The 18,111-nt window shown below is 48.4% G+C and overlaps 1 protein-coding gene across 1 annotated transcript in view; it reads left to right on the top strand.

The window, feature by feature from the left end:
- Positions 1-18,111, top strand: part of SHROOM3 (shroom family member 3) — a 153,949-nt gene that overhangs the window by 115,715 nt on the left and 20,123 nt on the right. Inside the window, exons 3-4 of the mRNA XM_051617638.1 lie at positions 6,537-6,665; positions 16,571-16,702. Of these exons, the coding sequence (XP_051473598.1) occupies positions 6,537-6,665; positions 16,571-16,702 (261 nt within the window). The remainder of the gene's footprint in view (positions 1-6,536; positions 6,666-16,570; positions 16,703-18,111) is intronic.

An 18,111-nucleotide genomic window follows, 5' to 3' on the forward strand; every position in this document is an offset into this window, starting at 1 on the left:
CATCCAATGTCAGAGAAAAAAGGGAAAGCCAGAAAAACACAGGACAAGTGGGAATAATTTCATCCACCTATTTCCAGTGGGTCTTGGCTCTTTGTCGGGCTTGGGGGTTCTGTGAGCACAGACTAACAAACCTATGCAGATGTTGCTGCTACCAGCTAAGACCCACGTGTGCTGTGTCTAGGAGAGGACCTGGGCTTTGGGCTCTGACACTCAGGGCACTTCCACTTCAGCTAAAGGAGATTCTGTGAGCCTGAGGGATATGTGGATTACAGGCTATTTCTGGACCAGCCACAGGAGGTAACCAAGTAAGAAATACGTAAGCAATCCAGTCTTTTCACTTCAGGCAGAGCAGGAGGATCTGGGAAGCAGCATGTCCACTGGTGAGTGCAAGGTTGGTGCCCGGGATGAGCATAGTCTCTCTCCTCTCCTGCAGCACTGCTGAGAGGAGCCCTCTCCTTATCAGCTTGAAGGAGGCAGGAAGGCTTGTGGTTTGCCAAGAGATTGGGGGAATGTCATGGAGGTGGCATTTTCATTCACAAGGAGACGTTAATTCCAGTCATCAGCTACTGAGAGCTTGCTTGTAGCCTGCAGGGTGAGGAGAGCCAGAGGGGACGCTGCCAAACTGTCCTCGTGTCACTTGGTTGTGCTGGGGATCTCAGGATGCCCTGTGATATTGTGTAACGTGGGGTGCTGTAAGGATAAAACAGCAGCCTTAACTCCTTTATCTCCCTCCTTGCATGCTTGTGGGAACCAAGTTCTGCTTTTTTACTCCTTATTTTCGTGCTGTTGGCTGTTTCTGTAGTGGAGGAGGGTTGCCTCTCACCTTCTGATTAAAGACAAAGGGAAAAAATAGCAGGAAGTGCCTACAACTTGTGGTAGAACTTGGAAGAGGAGGTGCTTGCTTTAATCTTAATTTCAGAAGCATCATAGTGTGAACATCTGTTTTTCTAGGAAAGCTTTTAATTCTGATGGTGTTTATAAACAGTCCTGTTGATCTAGAATAATTTAAAAATTAGAGTTTATGCTCTGTCCTCCCTTCTAGGAATAACACTGGGCTTAGACATAATGAGACATTAAAAACTACTAAACCTAGTAACATTTGGGGGTTTGATCCACTGGGACTTAGGTCTTCTATTAACATGGCAGCAAACCTGACGTTAGGTTAAAATATATATAATAATAACTCCAAGAGGAGAATTATTAGATAAATACTCATTTTAAAAAAACACCCTTTAATTATTTTTAAACATAGTTCTAGGTGCTGTTAATGGATGATCTCAGCTGTATCCTAGACTCATACCTGGAACCACAGACAGTAAAGCAGAAAAGCAGAGTAACAGGATGGTCCTGCAGACAGAAGACGTGTAAGGCTGATGTGCTGGAAAACAAATGCTAAAGGAGAAAAAACTTCAGAAGTTGAGAGCAATGATTTATGCTACTTCCATTACTCAGGGAACTATTTTTATGAAACAGGGAGTTTAATTAATTGAGAATAGTATCTCCACAGACCCTGGCTGAAGTTGGTCAGCTGCTTCAGACATAATTGTTGGGATATCAGCTGGGCAGAGGCACACACCCCCACTGCTGGTCTAGGCTTGATTTAGGAAACCAATCTGTAGTGGAATGTGGAGATTATAAATAAGTATGAAGGAGACTGAAGAAAGTGAGAAGGAAGAGCCAAGAACCCTAAAGTTTAAGATAAATGGTACAAAGCATTTCAAGTATGCAGGTAACAGGTCAGTGCAGGAGGCAGATAAGGCAGCCAGAGGAGGTCAGAGTTGCCTGTAGTCAGAAGCAAAGGATCTCCCTAAAACAGGGAAAGAGTTCTGCAGGGATTGTGGTGGCTTGGAAAGGACCCGAGACATTGGATGGCAGCAACAGGCAAACCAGTCTTGTAGAGAGTAGATTAATATAAACGGGGAAACATAACCCCCATTTTCAAGAAAGGAAACAAAGAAGACCCAGAAAGCTACAGGCCAGTCTCACCTCTGTGCCTGGCAAGATCTTGGAGCAGATCCTCCTGAAGACCCTGCTGGGGTAGGGCTTTTTACATGGGTGTGTAGTGAGAGGACAAGGGGCAATGGCTTGAAGCTTACAGAGTTGGACATTAGGAAAAGGTTCTTTCCTGTAAGGGTGGTGAGATGCTGGAACAGGTTGCCCAGGGAAACTGTGGCTGCCCCATCCCTGGCAGTGTTGAAGGGCAGGTTGGATGGGGCTTGGAGCAGCCTGGGCTGGTGGGAGGTGTCCCTGCCCATGCAGGGGGGTTGGATCTAGATGATGTTGAAGGTCCCTTCCAATCCTAGCCATTCTATGATTCTGTAAAATAAGGCCACCCATGCTTTCTTGTAGGGCTCTGAAGGAGGGTGGTAAAAACCAGGAAGGTGTTTTGCAGATGTCTGCTTCAGAAGAGATGGTGCTGGATGTGCAGAGGAGATGCTGCCCTGTGGGTCAGGAGGCACTGTCTGTCCTGGCAGCTGGTCCTCTCTGCACAAGGCTGAGCCAACCAAGCTGTGAGGCAATCAAGCTTCTGAGGAGCTGGATTTTCTCTAAAAGCAGCTGGGATCTGTAGTACTGTGTTCTCTCGCTGTCTGTTGAGCAAGTGTGAGGACAAAAATCCTAACAGGCCGTATTTTTAGATGAGGGAAAAGCTGAGCAGGGTGTCTTTGTACAGCTACTCATTAACATGTGTGGTATTAAATACCAAAGGCACCATGGAAGCAGCAAGTATAAATAACAATTCATAATTAAACATGAACTTTGTAGAAAAGGGGAGATTTCAGAGGCAGCTGCCAGCCTCAGGTGGGAGGTAAAGGAGTTTTAAATAGACTGCCCTAGGTTTCCTGCCTCCTGCTCCTGAGCCTTAGAAGCAACACAGCAGCAAAAAGAACTGCAGGCCACTCTTTACCAGGGATGCTTTTTAGCCACGCGATTGTGAGGAGGCACTTTGCAACATCCTGAAATAAAATGCAGCCCTGACCTTAAAGAGCATCCCGGGGGGCGGGGGGCTGTTGCAGAGAGCCAGTGTTCTGTGTCCTGGGGACAGCTCAGGCTTTGGGAGAACCATCCCTCGGAGGAGAAGGCAATAGTCAGGGTGCAAGGTAGGCCCTCAGCATCTTTGCACTAGGGTGGCTGTTTCTGTGTTAACGATCGAGGAGGTATCTTCACAGAGATCAGCACACTCCTGATTGTTAGACTGAGCTGCCTTAGAAAATTATTTAGAAATGTCTTGGACAATTTTCCAGGGTAAGCAGTTCAGTCGCTTGACTGAGAGTGAGGCCAAAGCTGGAAGGGGAGGAAAGGTGCTGGGTTTGCAGGTCCTGTCTGGGGGAAGTCTCCACCTCTCCAGCTGCAGCCCTAGTCCTGGCCTCAGGTGTCTTCCCTGCCTGGACAGCTGTGCTCTGGCTGGAGACACCCACCTCCGACCTTGAAGTGCATGTGCTTCACTGGTGGAAGAATCCTCATCTCTTGTGTTCCCCACTGGGCTTGATTAATGGTGTTAATTATAGACTGGCTGATTAGTTTTCAATATCTTATTAAGGCCGCCATTCCGCACAGAGCTCAGTAATTACAGTTTTTTAAGAGGCTCAGGAAAAACTCCGTTCCATGTTCCTCTTACCCCCCAACAACAACCCCAGAGCCCATGCAGACACTAATTAACGGGTCTTTGTCTCTGTGAGGTAAACCCCAAAGTTATGCATGCTGGCAAGCTTAGGTTCCTCACTGTGTGAGGGGGAACACCCAAGCTGCTTATACCCTCCCACATCTTGGAGCTGCCAATTGTGAGGGTCAGATCTCTGTGGATCCATATGGGAATGCTTGGAAGTTACTCAGAAAGCTCTGCTCACAGCAGAGTCTGCATTGCCTCTTGCTTTCTTCACGTTTCAAAAGCTGTTTTTTAAAAAAAAGACCTGAAGTGCTGAAAGATTACTAGGCCGTGGTGACTGGGAAACTGTATGCACCTCCTCCTGTATCAGTTCTCAGGCTACTCATTACTTTTCTTAATGTCTTTGGCACAGGGGCAGTTTCCCAGTTCTAAATATTGTTACTGGCTACTGTGGAGAGAGCTGCCCATAGAGAGGAGGACATGAGCAGCTTTACTCCCTGCAGGAATACAGCTATTGTGTAGCCTGGGAGAGCCAAAGTCTGCTGTTTAGGAAACAAATAGGGAGGTTACGACTGAGCACTGCTTGAGGTGAGTTAGAAAAGTTCATTGCTGATCCCAGGTGGCTCCTGTGAGCATAGCAAAGATCTTCTACTGTGTCAGTATCTGCTTTCATACAGGTTGAAACAGGACGCTGAGAATTGGCTCAGAGAAATGGCCTTGACTTTGTGTTTTGTGGTTGTGATGAGGATTATAGTGCTGTGGCAGTTGATGGCACTTTGGGACGTCCAGATGCCTTTTCCAAAAGGTCTCAGTACCTGCCTTGGTCTTCGAAAACAGCAGGAGCCAACAGGCACCAAAACTTCTGCAAATAAAGCTGCAGGGCCAGCCCCTGAGAGTGACCCACCAGTGGTGACTGGCACAGGGGTTACCCCAAGTCACTGAGGTGTGTGGTCACAGCCAAGTGCCTGTTCTCCCCTTTGAACAAAGGCCCTGCCACCCCAACATGGTACAGCCTGGGAAGGATCTTCAGGTAAACTGCGTCTTCTCTTCACGATCAGCAAACCAGGAGGCGTCAGGGGTGGTAGTTCCCTAGTGTGGGAAATGAGGCCTGAGTGGGGAGGTTGGGATTTGCCCCAGAGTTAAGACAGGTGCCTCTGCTGAGTTGCCTTCCCCTCTGATGGGATCCTGGTCCTGCCACAACGTCGTCAGCCAAACACCTCATTAGGCTTCAGCACGATATGCAGCTGCCTTGCCACGAATTTGAGCTGTGCTTAAATGCTCCCAGGGGCTTGGTGGGGCCCCTTGTCACAGACATCTCAGGGGCAGCATTGTAGGAGCAGAAGTGCTGTTCTTTGTGGCTGGGACCATCTCTCGGGTGCTCCCGCAAAAAAACCTTAAGCCAAGGACTTGTCCTCCAAACTCTAGAGCCATAAATACATTTTCACTTACGAAGTTTTATACCTATTTGTGTGTATACATTTTTTATGTCCAGTCTTATCAATCCTTATCTGCTGCAGGCCTTCTGCCCTCTATCTTGCAGTGACATCTAATCTAAAAATGAGTTATTTTTCAGGGTAAGCTTGGGAAGTGAAGAGGATTGGAGCAGTTTGTTGTGTTGGCCCTTCACGGGGCTGCAGAACCAGAGGGTTGTGCTCCTGGTCTGTCCCAAGGCCGGTGGTACAGGGGCAGGGAGGGGGAGTGGTGGTTGTTTTTAATGAGCAGCTTGACATCATCTGAGAGGAGAGGGCTGGGGGAGACAAATCAGCACAGGATTTGGTGCACGGAAAGAAACGGCGGCTGAGGCAGGGTCTGAGGTAAAACCTGCCTGCGGATAAGCGGGGCGAGCAAAAAGGCTGCTCCGGCCCCGGGTGAAAGTGCTGCTTGCGCTTCCCTGCTGTATCTCACCCGGCAGCGTGAGGCTTAACATTCCTGCCTGGCACGTGGGGGCTTGGGGAGGGAGGGAGGGAGGGAGGGTGGGGGAGGCCGGAGCCGGACACAAAGACGGCTGGGCTCTCAGCGGAATGGCATCCAAGCCATCCCAGCCATCCAAAGCCGCAGATGCCGGCGTGCGCGCTCAGCCTGCAGCCCGCTGAGCCGCACAACGAGAGGCAATTACCGCGTCCCTCGGGCCGCGGCCGGGGGGAAGGGGAGGGGGGGGGGGGGGAAGCCTTTCAGACCTGCTGTTTTTTTATTCGGCCTGGGGGTCCCTTGAGGCAGCAGAAATCTCAAAATCTCTCCCGCGCTTCGAAGTGCGGAAAGCGGGAGCTGAGCGGGGGAGCGCTGGGGCGTTCCGGGCTTTCCTGTGCCCCGGGGGAAGGAGCCGAGGTGATGGTTGCACGGTGTTGGGGTGACTTCTGCAGGCGTGTGACGAGGAGGGGTAAATATTTGTTTGCTAACTTTGTGGAAACAGCGGTAGAGGGAGGGATATGCTTCTATTTCTTGCTGTCGCTGTGTGGACCTTTCTCTTCGCTTTTCTCTCGTGTGCTCAGTGTTCCCTGAGCTCTCCTGAGGGGGTTACGTGTGAGAAGGGCACCTCCAGCAGCAGAAGCCCTGAACTCCACACCTGGGGATTGAGAGCTCCAAAACGTGGGTGCGGGATACGCTGTGTGGAGGAGCAGTGCTGTGATGCTGGGCAGCTCCTCCAAACCGGTTGTGAGGGGCGCTCTGGGGGGCTGAGCAGTGCCCAGGTATAAAGGAGGCAGTGAGCAAAGCTCACTCTGTCTGCCTGGGCAGTGGCACAGAGAAGAAAAGAGATACACGTGGCTTTCTGTGACGTTTTCTTTGCGCTTTTTAAAAAACTAAACTGATGCCTCTGCCTTGCCCCCTGGATCTGTGTATTGCCTTCCTGGCCAAAATACGTACTAAATGTAAGATACACCAGCTGAGGTTTCTGTGTGTCAGTGTTTACACCCGCCTGGGTTTCTTTTCACAGGGACACACATGCAGCAAAGGGATGCACTGACCTGTCTGCCGGCCCCCTCAGCCCGGACTGTGTGACCGCTGACTTTCAGCCCAGCAAAGCCGCGTGGCCGGGAGGAGTTAAGTTACGGCTGAAGAGCAGGTGAGGGTGTGTGTGTCTGTGTCCCTGTCTGCTGCCCGGGCTTTGTGGCCGCTGTACTTGGAGAGCGGCTGGCAGCCTCCGCTTCCATCCTGCCGAGCGAGGGCAGCACTAATGCTGGAGCAAAGCAGCCTGAGTCCCCTGTCTGCGGTGTTAGGTGGTGGAAGAGGCCTAGGACAGTTTCTTAAACCTCACACCCACCTTTTCCCAAAGCTTCTTTGCCCTCAGCACAGTGCCAGGGAAGCAAATTCACCTTTTGCACCTTGAGTCGGGCATCAGCATTGCTGGGTGTCGGGAATGTCTGCATAGGGCTGGGTGTAAAATAGTTTCTGCTTTGGCTGCCCGAATGCCTGAGGGTCACTCACTGAGAGGGAATCCTGGAAGAGGTATTCTTTCTCCTCAGAACCTTCTGTCAGTGGTGGTAAAGGTCATTGGAGGTGCTGGGCCAAAATACCTCCACAGAAGTGGTGTAAGCCTGCTCTGGGGTCTGGCTTTCCAAAACCACCTGGCTTCTTCTGAGTGTGGGTTTCAGTGGGAGTTTGGCATTTGTGACAACCCTGTTGGGTGCCTATCTGCACTTTTAATGCCTATCTGCATTTTTAAATGATAAAATGTCTTCAGAAATCAGTCTCTTGAATTGCTCTGCCTCAGCCAGTGTTGTGGCAGAGCCTTGATTTCCTTCCTTTGTCCGTGCAGTTTAGGACAAAATCCTGCAGCATTTACTTAGGCAAAGCTTTTGCTGGCACCAAAAGAGCTTCTTACATCAAACAGATGGTAATCTGGATGACCTCATGGATTTTTGTGTCTCAGTCCTCTGAGGTTTTGCACCATGAAGTCAAAGCAGTGACTATTATTGGCAACATTGCATTCAGGCCAGACCTTGAACTTAGTTGAAGTCAAGAATTGATTTCCTGTAGCTGGAGGAAATGTGGCCTGGTTGCCTGTTAGTGAGCAGCTGAGAGAGGAATGTGGCACGTGGAGTCACATTCTGATCCTATCAGCAAGGATGCAGGTCTGGAACAAACTCACTGACCTTAGTGGAGTTGCTCCAGCCTTTAGGCAGTGCAGACAGGTATGGACACTGACCCTGTGCAGCCTGGGTGGCTGCAAAAGGAAAGGGCTCAGCTCTTCCACTGTTGTTGATGTGTGTAGCCTCACTAAGTTTGTATTGCTTTCCTCCCAGATGAGAATTTGGGCCATAATTTAAGTCTCTCTCAGATGGAGCAGATTTTAGAGGCTGAGATCTCTACTCAAGCTGGGTTTAATTGGGGGAGATTAATCTCAGACTAGGGTGCTGGACCCTGCAGATTCTGAATTTCACAAAGGAGCTCCCATGCATCTCCACCTTCCTACAGTGATGAGTTTTTCAGCATATGCCCTCCATAAATCCCACTTGCGTGTCAATCTGGTAGCAAATCTTCACAGCAGTTCTAAAGTTCAACATTTCCCTTGGATTAATTTGTCTTTGGCTGCAGAGCTATTGTTTTGCTTTACTTTTCCAGCAGTGTTGGAGGCTGTGTCTGCGTATCTCTCTTTAACTTGGGCTGAAGCTTTTGTTACAAACAGGAAGTTGCTTTAATGTATAAGAATTGGTGTGTGGGAGGGTATTTCAGACTAAGCAGCCTTTACTTTGGCCAGAGCACCAGGAGCAATTCCCCTGCTTGTTCACTTCCTGCAGCCTCACCCTCAGTGGTGAAGGCTGTCAGCAGTCCTGATGGCTTTCTGAAGTTCGGGGTGATGAAGGAATGTCCTTAGTCAAAGCAGAACCCCAAAGCTCAGGACTGGTTTCTCAGGTGTTGCAGTTGAGCACCCACAGGAAGGTGCAGCACAGCACCAGCCTGCAGCTCACCCTCCTGAGCCTGGACTGACACTTTGCCTCATTTTCTCCAGTGCACAAAATAAATGAGGCCAGGGTGGCATTGGCAGCCAGTGCAGCCACCTTACTGCAGCTCTGTCTGTCAGCAAAGGGCAACCTGAGGTAAGAAAGAGGGAAGAATTAAGTCTAGAAATCCAGGTGCAGGGGCATCTTTCACCAAGAAAATGCTTATTACCGTTACAATGCTTATTATTATTTGATAGCTGTTCTGTGGCTTGAATTATGTTAGTTCTCTGCAGGTTTGCTATTTCACTTGCCCCACTGGTGTAGGTCCCAGTGATATATTCAAGGATGGCTGCCTGTCCCACCTGCTCCCTGCAGGAACAGCGGGAAGGTGAATTCCCAGCTAGGAGTAAATCATGAATTCACCTGGCTCGCTAAAAGTTTAAACTCCCCTTGGTCTCCTTTGACATTTGTTTCTCCATGCAGCAAGCAAGCAGTCTGTCTGTGAGCAGATCCCCCCACACACAGGGATGTGTGTATGTATGTACATTCAGCACACATGCCTGAAGGACCTTCTACTCCTCCTCCTCCCTTGTTTCTCATTTCTACTTTAGCTCTTTGGTGTTGAGTTTATTAACGTTGATTTGTAGCCCTGTAACTCAGAGGAGGACCCAGCTACTGTCTGAAACACTTGCCCTGAAATCCCCTTGGTTACCTGCCATGACTTATTGTCCACGTTACGTTTGGATAATCAGGCTCACAGGGCAGTGTTCCTGCTGCCAGCCTCCGAGTTCCTCCTAAGCACTGAACAAGATGTGGAAAACACATTCCTTCCATTGTTTTTAAGTCTCTCCTGTTGCAAGTTGCTGTGTGTTTGATACCAGGGCAAGAAAGAATCTAAGCTATTCTTGTCTTTCTGTCTTTTTAACTCATTTACTGACTGCAGAAGAATGAGGAAAAATTATTTGAATTAAGCCTGTCGGGCCAATTCATCAATATGGATAAATCAGTGCAGCTCTGTGACTTCTGCAGAGCCACGGGCAGGGGAAGCCACTGTAGGGTCTGGCTGCTGAAATTTTCTGTCCATGCTCTTAGAAATTATGTGGGTGCCTGGACAAGACAGGAGATAATAGGGTACTTCTCAAAGACAGTCAACTGTCCCTTTTCCATGTCTCTTCTTTCTTCCTCTTTTCCCAGAGAAGGAAATGGAGTGAAACTGTAGCAAGAAGAGAACAGTTGCAGAAGTCTGGAATCCCGTGCTCACCAGCTCCTCATTGTAGCCTACACAGGCTCTAAGTAACCAGGCAGGAGGCTGTCTTGGCTTCCCCATGTCTAAGGCTGTGAACAGCAGAGGTGGAATATCCTGGCAGCAAGTACTTTCTGCAAACAGACATCTGAAATACTCTTTATTTTGCAATTTAAACCAGACTTCTTGTGTTGCCTGGTAGTGCTTTCTCTAAAAAAAAAAAACTGTCAGGAGATCCCAGTAGGACGAAGTCCTTGAATCTAGCAGTCAACAAGAATGAAGCCTGTATACACCACCTCTCAGATGCAGAACCAAAGTCCCTGTTCCTGTTCAAGGCTGCTGTCCGGTCAGTGTCAGCACAGGAGACAGGGAGACCCTTTCCTGGTGAGGGGCCAAGTGCTCAATCGAGCTTTTGCCTGTCAGACCATGAAGGGAAGATGGAGCCAGGGCACATGGCCCTGTTCCTGGCACTGTCCTCTGCTTTGGTGTCAGTCACTTCACCTCTTGAGGCCTTGGTTTCCTTTTCTGGAAAACTGATAAGTGCCACTGGATAAGTCCTCCTGGGGGTTACCAAAGGGATGTGATAACACAGAGGTGTGATGTGCAAGACCAATAATCATTAATTACAGTGTTTGACTGTTCCTGAGTTCAACTAAGGAGTGACCTCACAGCTGCTGTCACCTCTGAGCAATCCCAGCTCTTCCTTCTGCAGTCAGGGGCAGAGAGAGTTTCTTTCAGAAACCTTTGGTCTCCACAAACTCAGGCAAATTGCTGCTGCTGCACTTGACACTTCCATGTATCCCCAACCAGCCACACCCTGTCCCTTACCAGAGGCAGCATTGATAAACATTGCTGTGCCCTTGGTCATTCCCATCCACAAAATAATCTTTCTGCACTGTTTCATCCTGCCTGCTTTTGGTGTCAGGGAGAGCAGAGGAGGAAGAGAGACAGGCTGTTTCCTGCATGTGGAGTTTTTCCCGAAGAGCTGACAATGGTAATGGTAGGAAATCTGAGCAGAAGCCTCTGATTCTCTGCTTCCTCACCCCAGACAAACTTCAGGGAACTCTGTACCTGTCTCCCAGTTCTGACGTGGCACTTAGGGCTTGATCTGATACAACCCAGACATCCCAAGTGTTGTTCATCAGAGGGAACAAGCAAATAAGGTCTCACATGTCAACTGGAAACAACAGGCAGGCACAACATCTGCCTAGGCCAGTGGGAAAGGGGCTTGAGAGATAACTGAGGCCGGGCTGGTCTGAGGTGCAGCTCTGAACTCAGCCAGGGTATTCTCCTCAAGCTTTTTTCTCTTGTTTGGTTTAAGACTGAGACTGCTAAAAACTGTGAGATACTCTGAGGGGATTCCCTGGGTGGGGAGTTGTCCTCTAGAAGTTGAGGAGATTCATATATTGTGGGAAAGAAGGCTGTGTCCTGGTGTGAGACTGTTCACACATTTCACCTAAGTGTTCTGAAGTGAGGGGGTTTTCAGTGTGTTTTTTACTTAGGGGAAGTTTTAATCTGAGCATGAAGAGAGATGGGGACTCTCCCTTTTCTAAGTAAGGAGACACTCTTGCCCAAGATTCATGATGTGAAATATTTCATATGGTTCATTCAGGTCTTTCTAACAAGTTCTTCTTTTTAGTCAAACTTGTGAAGGGACGGAGCCCACTTCAGATCTCTCCTGCCCCAGAATTCACCAGAAGGGCTCTGTGAGCCTAAAAAGACAGATTTCTGTGAAAGACACATCAAGCTGATGCCATTATGGTCCAACTTCTTTTTAATTGGCCTTGTCTGTTATGCTTATTTTTAGAACCATGACTGAACCTTAATTAAGAGCGACATTGCTTTGAGGAGATTGTGGCCTCGCTCTGCCGAAATCCTAATAGGCTTCTGAGTGCTTTAGTTTTTCCTTCATGTCCTGCTTAATGGCTAGGCATAGGGTCTGCAGCAAGGCCTTGGGATGTCTGTAGAACAGATCCCTGTTGTGCCAACCCTCCTTTTTAGTTGTAGCCATCTTGGAGACAGGTCCACACTGGTGAAAATTCAGATCATTGTTTATGTGTTCTGTTGATGAAGGTATGTAAGTTGCCCCAGGAGGGTTCACAGGAGTTGCCATGATCAGGATCTCTCTGTATAGGAGGAGCTCATGGCCCCGGGGTCTGGCTCAGGACTCACTACTCCTTCCACATACTTTCTGTTAGTTTAGAAATATCACCAGCTTGAAGTCTTAACCACTGTGAGGATGGCTTTCTCTCTTGTGTCTCACTGCTCGGGATTGGATCAGAGGGGCACAAGCTTTGCAGTTTGCACTTGCATCCAAATCGTTCCTCCTTTCCGCAAGAAGAGGGTGTCTGCTCCAGGGCCCTCATCCCTTCCCACCCTCCCAGATGAGCAGGCCAGGCTGTGGGTTTCCCCACAGCCACCTGAGCCATATTGCTGCTGGGGGAAAGCACATCCAAAGGCATTGCAGTTGTCTGCAATAGCACCAAGAGGTCCTCCTGGCTTTAGGTCTCTTCTCTGTCTTCCTGTCTTTCTCGGGCACCTTAACACCAGCAGCTAGTCAAAACCATCCTGCAGGTCATGGAGAACATGCCCTAGTGAATACTGCTCCTGCCTGGATCCACAGGTGGATTCTGCTCCTTGGGGAGAGATGCTTTTCTTGAAAGGTTTTACTGCCTTTATCTTCAGTGTCCCCTGTCTTTGCTGAGGAGGATTTTGAAGCTTGCTGGGGCAGACAATAAAGGAGCAGAAGGTTGGTGTTAGAAGAATTGTTCATAAATGGTGTCTGTGCAGCTATCTTACATCATGTGTTTGTCAGATATGAGACTGATGAAAACTCCCTGCGAGTTCTGTGGTTTTGTTGCAGTAGAAATAGATCAGTTTATTGGGGCACTGATGACTCTTTAGTTGCTAATTGATCAGCCACAACATCCCCTCCCTGGCTGTCACGGTTAGCTCTCTAAAAGGCTGAGTTACATCCTGCTGTTTTGTATAAGGATAAAGTTCAGTCTGTGTTTCCTAAGAGAAGGTGCTTTTCTTGTGAAATGATTCTCTTCTTGCTTCAGCAGCTTGCTTTGGCACTCTTACACTATGTCTAATTGCACAGCAAGGACATCCCGTGATGTGCCCCAGAATCCTGCTCCATGAACGACCAGGAGATGGCATGTGAGGGGAGGAAACTGCTTCCTTCCTGCTTCTCTTTACCCAAAACTGCTCCACTTGGAAGTCTAGGAAAAGGAACTTTTTATAGGCAAATTTAGAAAAAATGAAAATGGCCATTTGCAGAAGCTAGGTTGTTTGCTTTGGTTAAAGATGGGCCTTTTTGCACATTGTGTGCTCTTGGAGGACACGGGGTTGGAGTACATTTTAATTGCAAAGCACTGAGGTTTTGCATGTGCTCTGGGATCGGTGAGGGTAAAGGGTGGAAATGAGACAGTACATTGTTGTGCGTGGTTCTAGTTGGGAAAGAGAGAAATCAGCCTTTCCATTGTACTCTGAAGAAAGCTTCAGATGGCTGTTCTGTAGGTGCTGATTCATCTGTAGAGTTAGTGCCAAGGCATCTTTCTAAAGTTCCATTCCTGATGTGGGCACAAAGCATAAAAATAATCTACAGAGATTCCAGGGAAGAGTGTGCTCAGCTCTTCCCAATCAGAGAGCTACAGAGCTATTAATGGTAAAGGGCCTCAGAAATGTCAGTGTGGTCCTTGCAGCCCAGACTGCAGCAAGCCTTTGGCACGCTGTGTTAGAGGGGACTGCTAATGTGCTGGTCACGTTTCTGTCTGAAAATGCTGTGACTACAATAGCAACAAGGAGCACCCAGATAACAGCAGTTGGACAAGATTAAAGACTATTCTTTTCCCTTTGGTTTTCCAGTTTGCAGGGTAAATTTGGCAGTATTTGGTGTGTAATCAGTGTTACAGCTGCTGTGGAGCCTATTTAGATGCCAGTGTTGCATCAGGGTCCACTGACTTCTCTGGGTATCTTCCCTCTGAGGCATTTGTGGTGATGCCAGCCTGACCTGGATGCCCAGGTTATCTGATCACTGGAGGTGCCCACGAGGGATCAGGAGTCTCTTTTCCAGCCTTGGCATTTACAACAGAGGGATCACTTTCTCCATTATCTGAAGTGGGGAATTTTTCTGTAGTAAGATTGTCCACATGCTTTTGCAAGCACAGTACAGGTGCAGCCCTTGAGGAACCAGTGTAAAGAATATGGGGATGAAGTAGTGTTTTTGTTATTATTACAGTTTTGCATTTTTAAATCGTACAACCTTCTGGAACAAAATGCCAGCTGTTGCTCCAGGTCTTGATGAAGGCAACTGAGTTGCAACAAATTTATACCAGTTAGAGATCTAATGATTTATTTGATTTCACTCAAGTCAGGAATTAACTGCTGTATTTGCAAGTTTTATCACTCAGCCAGTTTGTCTGGGATGAATCAGGATCTGATGTTGTGGGCTTTACAAAAACAGTTCTGCCCCACTTGCCAACAAGGGTTTAATCTTGCACTGGGTTTTATTGCTTCCTGGAAGTTGTGCTCTGCAGCAAAGCAAGTGTAACCAAAAGCTGTTGCAAAATTGGCAGATTAACCATGTTCAGCTCCCCATCCATCTGGAAAGGGAGATAGCTGTTCTCCTGTGGACACGATGGTGCTCGCTGTCGTGTTGCACTCCAGTTCCAGTCCTTTTCCCTAATGAGGCAATAAGAATTCTAAAAAAAGCTGAAGGAAGCAGGGTGAAGCAAGGTGCTATTTGCAGGTGTTACAGCAGTCTGAAGCTAGGAGCTTGTTGGATTCCCTGACCACCCACACACAGGCACTGGCAGCAGCACTTTTGCCTTCCTTTCGCAGCCTCCAAGCTCCAACTCAGGGAGAGTCTTCCAGCTGATCCCGTGGGGACTGGACCAGGTGTCCTGTTCTCTGCCTTTGGGTGCACTCGTGAGCCCACAGACCCTCTGTCCTTCCATCCTGCCACCTCCTCGGAGCTCTCTGGGTGAGGCTGCAACCTGAGCTGCAGGTCATGTGTACTGCAGCGCTTCCTCTCTTGGTTTAAGCTCGGCTAAGATTCGGTTACCCTTAATCCACGTTTCCAGGATCAGGTAGGTTTGGAAACAATGCAAGGTTATCCAGCGCTCAGCTGGTACAGCCTGCCTGCTGACTTAAATTCACAGCTTCTCTGTCCATGTATTTGTATTATTACAATGATATTGACCAAAAGAGTGGCTCAGAAGATTGCCTAAGCAGATCCCTGGCAGCTTTTTACTGATCAAATCAAGGGATAACATGCTTTGCTTGGGATCATGCAGTGTCCTTTCCCAAGCAAAAAAATAATGCTGAGGGCTTGTACTACTCAAAAGTACCACGAGAGCCTTTAAATCTCTGCAATGGAACAGGTAAGTATGTGAGTTATTCTTCAGGAACAGTTTTGTCAACTTCCCATCCGGCAATGTTCAGCTTCCTAGTTTCTCTGGGCAAGGAGCTTAACAAAAGAGCTCTGTTTCAAGCACACCTACACATGTAGTGGTAGTGGTGCTCAGTTCAGCTCGCCCTCTGTCCATCTCCAGTTCAGCTTTCCTTAAGACAATCCTGTCACAACAAACGTTAAAAGGTAAAGAATATCCCTTTTTCTTTCTTCTTTTAGCTGATGATGAGAGAATGACCTGTGCTTCTGAGATCTGTATGGAAAACCACCTGGAGAAATCTCACCTTCTGCCAGTGTTTTTTTCCATGTCATAGAGCATCAGCCAGTGCCAATGTTCACTAGTGCTAGTGAAGGATCTGACCCTAACAATCATTTTTTTACTTTGTACATTTTCCTGTCTAGTTTCATTCCACCATCTTAGGCAGTACTAGGAGACACCTGCTTGGGTGTCTACTTTATATCCACACAGGGCATTTTAATCAATTTACTGACTTACTCAGGACATGCTGAACTATGTTAAATTTTCAGTGAGACAGTTTAAAGATGTGTCATAGCCTTCTCTTGCATTTATGCTTTATATGTAGTCGAGGTTGTCCTGCAGGCAATCAAGTTTGGGACTTCAGTGGTACACATGTCCAGGGCTGCTCCTCACAGGAAGAGTTAGGAACTGTGTAGATGTGTGCTAGAGCAGGGGAGAGATCCCATATGGAAAGCTGAGGGAGGATTAAGGACAAGCCCAAAGGCTAGGGCAGAGGAGAGTCTGTGCAGTATGTTCAGGGTACTTGGATCACTAATCCCCTGCTCTGACTTTCCATTGCACCATGATGTGCTTTAAATAAGGTTGTTGGTGGGTTTTTTCTCCTGAGAGCGGATGGAGATGTGACAAGCAAGTGGCAGCAATGTGTCTCCTGCGTTTTATCAGCACTGAGGACAGATCAAAGCAGCATTGCATGGGCTCTCACCCCCTCATGGCATTTGGTTCTTTAGATGACTTTGCCAGCTGTCACTTTAACATGAAGGGAACCTTGTGAGGAAAATGCTTCTGCAGCGTTTGTAAGGGTCACATGCAGCTGCCCGGCTTGGTGCACCGTGTGGGAGCCCACACACAGCCCTGCAGCCTCTAAACTCATCCCTGTGAACAGGCCCCCAGGCTCATCCCCAGGGGGTACAGGTGGGGAAGACCCCCCACCTTCAGGGATAACCTGTGTCTGCTTGTACCTGGAGGAGGCTGAGAGGGAGTGTCTTGTGTGAATCTCGGGAATGGTGAGTGATTGCTGCTTGATTCATTTGGAGCAGACAGGAACATGGTAGTGAAACAAAAGAGAGCATGAGCAATTTTAAGTGTGATTTTGGTATTACTTCACATTCATCTTCTTTGGAAGAGCTGGCCTGTTGCTGATGTGCAAAATTCTTCTACTTGTACCTAGGCGGAGTGAAACTCCAGGCCGACCTCACTCTTGGCATTCAACCAAACTTGGGGAGAACCAACCCGATCCCAGCATGATGCAAATATCTCAGGGTATGCTTGGCACCCCTTGGCATCAGTCCTACCACTCCAGGTAAGCACTGCACCACCGTGGCCCTCTGCTGCCTAGGCAGAGAAGTCAAGCAGTCTGCATTTTTCATCTGGTATCGTTTGCCCTGTGTTGACATGTCTCCTACAGGTGCTGAAATCGGGCTCCCAAGCTGGCATGCCTCTGAACTAGTCCCCAGTCTGGTGTCCTTCCTTGTTGCCAGTGTCTTGCTGGCCTCAGGGGGGCTCTGCCTCCTGCCCAAGGATGTGTCTTGATGGTACTGACTACAGGGCCTAAATCTAGAGCACAGAAGTGAAGGAAAGAGACAGAAGATGTGGTGGAAAAAATGTTATCAGTCACCTCCAAACAGTTGAACAGGTTTACAAACAGCCAGGGTTAGGAGAAGAGGTAGGAAGGCCTCAGTTCCTGTTTGGTTACACAGATAAAGTGGCTGTTTTCCTCCTTTAAGTGTTCTGTAGGATGATTAACAACTAGGAAATTAATTGCTTTGAAAATCCCCATTTCCCCCAAGATGGGAGCCCACTGTCAGGACACAGTGTGGCCATGAGGTGTGGTGAGTACAGGGAGGAGCACTGCCGAGGGCAGATGTACCCCTCAGCTACCCTGAGCAGCCTGGTGGTTAGTTCTGGAGCAGCTTGAGGCGGGACAAGTTTAAATTCTGCCTTTGGAGGATTTTCCCTGGAAAGGCAGAAGGGTTTTAGGAGCAGGAAACTCTTTGTAGCCACTGGGATTTCAGCATCACTTATTCTACAGGCAAGACTGAGCCTTGGGAGAGGGAAGGAAAAAGAAAACAGAGCATTTAGAAAAGTGTGGGGATGGTTGGAGATAAAAATGTATGTGTGTCTCTTGCCTTCAGCACAGACCATGCTGTAGCATATTCATTCCCCCCTCCTGAAGGACTTTGCTTCCCAGCCACAGCTCCTGGCAGAGCCTTTGGCTGTGTGGCCTTGTCTCCTGAGTGCCTGAAGAGGAGCACGGGGAGCATCTAGTGGCCGGCTGGCCAGGGCTGTGCTGGGCATTGCCAGGGAGATATTTATTCAAAACTAAAATAGAGAGGTGCATTTACATGAGTAAACCAGTTTTAACCTGAGATTTGCCATGTATCTTGCTCCTTCTGCCTGTCTCTGTGTTCCTCTGCATTTCTCTGCAGAGCTGCTGCTTTTTCTCCTTGCAGGAAGCCTTTCTTCTGCCTTTCTTCATCCTTAGCAGCCTTCTCCCTTCTTTGAACTTCTAGGTGTTAATCCAGCAGGATGGAAGTGACTGTGTCTGGGATATGCTCGGGAGCAAGCTTTAGGCTCTTGAGCAGACACTTGCTGCAGGGGGAAGCTTACTAAATATACCTGCTCCTCCTTCATTCCCAGGGCTGCCATGCATCCTCAGCTCCCCCGTTGCCTGGAGCAGGTTTGGTTTTTGTATCCCAGTGGAGCAAAGCA

Source organism: Apus apus, chromosome 4, assembly GCF_020740795.1.
Source record: "Apus apus isolate bApuApu2 chromosome 4, bApuApu2.pri.cur, whole genome shotgun sequence".
In the NCBI taxonomy this organism is placed as follows: Eukaryota; Metazoa; Chordata; class Aves; order Apodiformes; family Apodidae; genus Apus; species Apus apus.